This window comes from Pecten maximus, chromosome 8 (genome assembly GCF_902652985.1).
Source record: "Pecten maximus chromosome 8, xPecMax1.1, whole genome shotgun sequence".
Lineage (NCBI taxonomy): Eukaryota > Metazoa > Mollusca > Bivalvia > Pectinida > Pectinidae > Pecten > Pecten maximus.
The window spans coordinates 36652242-36658618 of NC_047022.1; the positions used below are offsets into that span (position 1 = coordinate 36652242).

Consider the following 6377-nt stretch of genomic DNA (forward strand, 5'->3'; position numbering starts at 1 on the left):
AAATTGATGACGTTTTAGACATTTTTTATGACGTTTTCGTCACCGGAAGACAAAATGTGACATCAAAAGATGGACGTGAAGGGAATATTAATTTCAATACTGTTCATTTATATGTCATACAGGTTCATCCTGAAGTTTGGCCAAAAACAGTTCGACGAAGTACTTTTCATATTGACGAAATACCCTCATGTCGAATGCCCAAAAGGTTACATGTTGTATAAAATTCAAGAACAGAATGTGATTTATTTCATTCAAGTACAGAAGGAATTCTCTGAAAAACCCACACAGACTGGAAATTTTAGAAGGTGTGAACAAAAATATCTGAAAGAAAATGTTACTTGTGATGGAAACGTAGACGGAACTGCGCGTTCGTCTTGCATCGTGTCATATCCAGGTGACGGAGAAGTATTCCAAGAGGCATGTACGAAGATTCGGTATAAATCAGACGTCATACATGATATACAGGATGAATACGAATCTGGACCCTCTGTTTTCGGCAGAGTATTAGGATACTTTACAGAAGTGGTATACGGGTACGGTATTTATACATGTAGCTTAAGGCTGTATGCTACATTTCCATATTTTTGACTATCTCGTTCTATAAGTTCAACACTGTGAGACAGGGCGTATACATAACAACCTGAAAATAATTCAGAAGTATTGTAAAATAATGACATGTATAATTCATAACACGGTTCGATGCTCTATATATTAGCCAAAAACGATCCCATGTTCACCAGTTGTTGTTTTATATGTCAGATCCTCCTCAGAACTGGATGATGCACAAGAGAGGGAGGCTGATTTGAGAGACTACGTCCTGCTTCAGGGGATCTTTCCGGGGACCCGGTGGTGTGGTTTTGGTAATATCGCCGACGATGTATACACTAATGTAGGTGGGTACAATCTGTGTCAAATTATATACAGTAGCCTTAGCAAGTCTTTTGGTGGTGCTTTGATATAAAACTAGATTATAATATTATATCGTCTTCAATCTAACAAGATATGTGTACATGTAACTAAATATAAGTTGGAGAGGAATTATTTGATAGTTTTACAAGCAAAACTGAAAGCAATATTCATTATAGATACAGAATATATCATATGATTATTGCTATGCAATAAAATATTCAAAAGTGGATGTCGGAGAGATACTATCCGTGTTACTGTCGAGAGATACTATCAGTGTTACTGTCGAGAGATACTATCAGTGTTACTGTCGAGAGATACTATCATTGTTACTGTCGAGAGATACTATCAGTGTTACTGTCGAGAGATACTATCAGTGTTACTGTCGAGAGATACTATCAGTGTTACTGTCGAGAGATACTATCAGTGTTACTGTCGAGAGATACTATCAGTGTTACTGTCGAGATATGCTATCCGTGTTACTGTCGAGAGATACTATCAGTGTTACTGTCGAGAGATACTATCAGTGTTACTGTCGAGAGATACTATCAGTGTTACTGTCGAGAGATACTATCAGTGTTACTGTCGAGAGATACTATCAGTGTTACTGTCGAGATATGCTATCAGTGTTACTGTCGAGAGATACTATCAGTGTTACTGTCGAGAGATACTATCAGTGTTACTGTCGAGAGATACTATCAGTGTTACTATCGAGAGATACTATCAGTGTTACTATCGAGAGATACTATCAGTGTTACTGTCGAGAGATACTATCAGTGTTACTGTCGAGTGATACTATCAGTGTTACTGTCGAGAGATACTATCATTGTTACTGTCGAGAGATACTATCAGTGTTACTGTCGAGAGATACTATCAGTGTTACTGTCGAGAGATACTATCAGTGTTACTGTCGAGAGATACTATCAGTGTTACTGTCGAGAGATACTATCAGTGTTACTGTCGAGAGATACTATCAGTGTTACTGTCGAGAGATACTATCAGTGTTACTATCGAGAGATACTATCAGTGTTACTGTCGAGAGATACTATCAGTGTTACTGTCGAGAGATACTATCAGTGTTACTGTCGAGAGATACTATCAGTGTTACTGTCGAGAGATACTATCAGTGTTACTATCGAGAGATACTATCATTGTTACTATCGAGAGATATATCCATCAGTGTTACTGTCGAGAGATACTATCGGTGTTACTGTCGAGAGATACTATCAGTGTTACTGTCGAGATATGCTATCAGTGTTACTGTCGAGAGATACTATCAGTGTTACTGTCGAGAGATACTATCAGTGTTACTGTCGAGAGATACTATCAGTGTTACTGTCGAGAGATACGATCAGTGTTACTGTCGAGAGATACTATCAGTGTTACTGTCGAGAGATGCTATCAGTGTTACTGTCGAGAGATACTATCAGTGTTACTGTCGAGAGATACTATCAGTGTTACTGTCGAGATATGCTATCAGTGTTACTGTCGAGAGATACTATCAGTGTTACTGTCGAGAGATACTATCAGTGTTACTGTCGAGATATGCTATCAGTGTTACTGTCGAGAGATACTATCAGTGTTACTGTCGAGATATGCTATCAGTGTTACTGTCGAGAGATATTATCAGTGTTACTGTCGAGAGATACTATCAGTGTTACTGTCGAGGGATACTATCAGTGTTACTGTCGACAGATACTATCAGTGGTACTGTCGAGAGATACTATCAGTGGTACTGTCGAGAGATACTATCAGTGTTACTGTCGAGAGATACTATCAGTGTTACTGTCGAAAGATACTATCAGTGTTACTATCGAGAGATACTATCATTGTTACTATCGAGAGATATATTCATCAGTGTTACTGTCGAGAGATACTATCAGTGTTACTGTCGAGAGATACTATCGGTGTTACTGTCGAGAGATACTATCAGTGTTACTGTCGAGAGATACTATCAGTGTTACTGTCGAGAGATACTATCAGTGTAACTGTCGAGAGATACTATCAGTGTTACTGTCGAGAGATACTATCAGTGTTACTGTCGAGAGATACTATCAGTGTTACTGTCGAGAGATACTATCAGTGTTACTGTCGAGAGATACTATCAGTGTTACTGTCGAGAGATACTATCAGTGTTACTGTCGAGAGATACTATCAGTGTAACTGTCGAGAGATACTATCCGTGTTACTGTCGAGAGATACTATCAGTGTTACTGTCGAGAGATACTATCAGTGTTACTGTCGAGAGATATATCCATCAGTGTTACTGTCGAGAGATATATCCATCAGTGTTACTGTCGAGAGATACTATCAGTGTTACTGTCGAGAGATACTATCAGTGTTACTGTCGAGATATGCTATCATTGTTACTGTCGAGAGATACTATCAGTGTTACTGTCGAGAGATACTATCAGTGTTACTGTCGAGAGATACTATCAGTGTTACTGTCGAGAGATATATCCATCAGTGTTACTGTCGAGAGATACTATCAGTGTTACTGTCGAGATATATCCATCAGTGTTACTGTCGAGAGATACGATCAGTGTTACTGTCGAGAGATACTATCAGTGTTACTGTCGAGAGATACTATCAGTGTTACTGTCGAGAGATACTATCAGTGTTACTGTCGAGAGATACTATCCGTGTTACTGTCGAGAGATACTATCAGTGTTACTGTCGAGAGATACTATCAGTGTTACTGTCGAGAGATACTATCAGTGTTACTGTCGAGAGATACTATCAGTGTTACTGTCGAGAGATACTATCATTGTTACTGTCGAGAGATACTATCAGTGTTACTGTCGAGAGATACTATCGGTGTTACTATCGAGAGATACTATCAGTGTTACTGTCGAGAGATACTATCAGTGTTACTGTCGAGAGATACTATCAGTGTTACTGTCGAGAGATACTATCAGTGTTACTATCGAGAGATACTATCCGTGTTACTGTCGAGAGATACTATCTGTTACTGTCGAGATATACTATCAGTGTTACTGTCGAGAGATACTATCAGTGTTACTGTCGAGGGATACTATCAGTGTTACTGTCGAGAGATACTATCAGTGTTACTGTCGAGAGATACTATCAGTGTTACTGTCGAGATATGCTATCAGTGTGACCCTCGAGACAAAATAAATAGCAAATCATTTTTTGTAGGAGAACACCAACAAACGGACTCATGTTGTCGTTCACATGACCTCTGTGAACCTAAAATCCGAGCTCTACAGAGAAGATACTATTACAACAACCAAGGCATCATCCCAATCAGCCACTGCAGCTGTGACGTAGACTTCTACAACTGCCTCAAGGGAATTAACTCTCCGGTGTCCAACAAGATCGGCAGAATTTTCTTTAACGTGGCGAAGATAAAATGTTTCGATTTTGTTGTCAGTGATGTTTGTACACTGGAGTTGATGGGCGTGTGTCTGACCCGCGGACAGAAGTGTGCTGCCGTGCTGAAACAAAGTCCGCCATACTGAGCAACTGTAACCCCTGAACCAGTCTTCTATTGTTTACTGTAGAACAACCGTAACTACTGAACCAGTCTTCTATTGTTTACTGTAGAACAACCGTAACTACTGAACCAGTCTTCTATTGTTTACCGTAGAACAACTGTAACCACTGAACCAGTCTTCTATTGTTTACCGTAGAACAACTGTAACTACTGAACCAGTCTTCTATTGTTTACCGTAGAACAACTGTAACTACTGAACCAGTCTTCTATTGTTTACCGTAGAACAACTGTAACCACTGAACCAGTCTTCTATTGTTTACCGTAGAACAATTATAATCAGTGAACCAGTCTTCTATTGTTTACTCTAGAACAATTATAATCAGTGAACCAGTCTTCTATTGTTTACTGTAGAACAACCGTAACTACTGAACCAGTCTTCTATTGTTTACCGTAGAACAACTGTAACCACTGAACCAGTCTTTTATTGTTTACTATAGAACAACTGTAACCACTGAACCAGTCTTCCATTGTTTACTATAGAACAACTGTAACCACTGAACCAGTCTTCTATTGTTTACTGTAGAACTATAACCACTGAACCAGTCTTCTATTGTTTACTGTAGAACTATAACCACTGAACCAGTCTTCTATTGTTTACTGTAGAACTGTAACCTCACACTGAACCAGTCTTCTATTGTTTACTGAAGAACAACTGTAACCACTGAACCAGTCTTCTATTGTTTACTATAGAACAACTGTAACCACTGAACCAGTCTTCTATTGTTTACTGTAGAACAACTGTAACCACTGAACCAGTCTTCTATTGTTTACTGTAGAACAACTATAACCACTGAACCAGTCTTCTATTGTTTACTGTAGAACAACTATAACCACTGAACCAGTCTTCTATTGTTTACTGTAGAACAATTATAATCAGTGAACCAGTCTTCTATTGTTTACTGTAGAACATCTGTAACCACTGAACCAGTCTTTTATTATTTACTGTAGAACTATAATCACTGAACCAGTCTTCCAACTACATGAGATCAACATTTGTCGTCACTGCATGCTGTAGATCAACATTTTATCGAGTACCATAGAGGAATACTACCTATACGATCAACATTATACTTGTTTTGTCCACTTCAGAACAAAAGCATCTTCTGCCCAAAGAAGGTTGGCGGGTTAGCTTATAAACAAATATTCAGAATTTCCTATTCATTAATCAATCATTTCCATAGCATATTTCCAAATAATTCCACGGAACGTCCTACACATCGGTCGAGTGATCTAGTAATGCCTTCTGCTAAAGAGGAGGTTTCAGATTTGATATTTTTTAGGTTACCGTGGAACATATTCCAAGGTTTCCAGAACATTTCACCTAAACCGTTTTAGATAACTAATTGGGTGGACCGACTGTGCACACGCTGTCTCCAATGTGTCCAATAGACTTTATTAATCACCACATTCGTGACTGGGCTCCCTTGGCGGTTATATGAACGACTCAATGTCCTTGTGATATCAATCTCCCATTGTCGACTTTTGAGTAACTTTATTTGGAGAACGGCCATTTAACAAAGCTGGTGGAAATTTATTGCCCGCTAGGACAAGGCCATGGTTCTATTTTCATTCAAAAAAGATTAGGAGGTATCATTCCGGACATTATTTTCATAAACATCATAATCAACATTAGCGTCAGCAGAAAATATTAAATATCGATAAACAGGCATATTCTCACTCAAATGTTTTTTCCTGAACTATGATGCAGATTTAACTGAAGCAAGCCAGTTTATTATCTTATTTGCATAACGGTCTCATTTCATTGTTCATGTCATATCATTTAAGAATTGATCAAATAATGTCACAAGCATATCTAACATTTGAAAAACGAAAGAAACGCATATAACAAAAAATATATGATTTATTATTAAAAAAAAAACAATAAATAATACAAAAGTTAACTATGGTACATCATATTAACATCATCAAAAAACTAAGGTGTGTGACTATTCAA

At 38.0% G+C, this 6377-nt stretch overlaps 1 protein-coding gene across 1 annotated transcript; it reads left to right on the plus strand.

Moving 5' to 3' along the window:
* On the plus strand, positions 1-5526 carry LOC117333382. Its single transcript, XM_033892653.1, has 3 exons — positions 1-533; positions 760-893; positions 4066-5526. Exons 1-3 carry the CDS (start codon positions 70-72, stop codon positions 4386-4388), a joined length of 921 nt encoding a protein of 306 aa, XP_033748544.1. The 5' UTR covers positions 1-69; the 3' UTR covers positions 4389-5526.
* Positions 5527-6377: the final 851 nt, after the last annotated feature.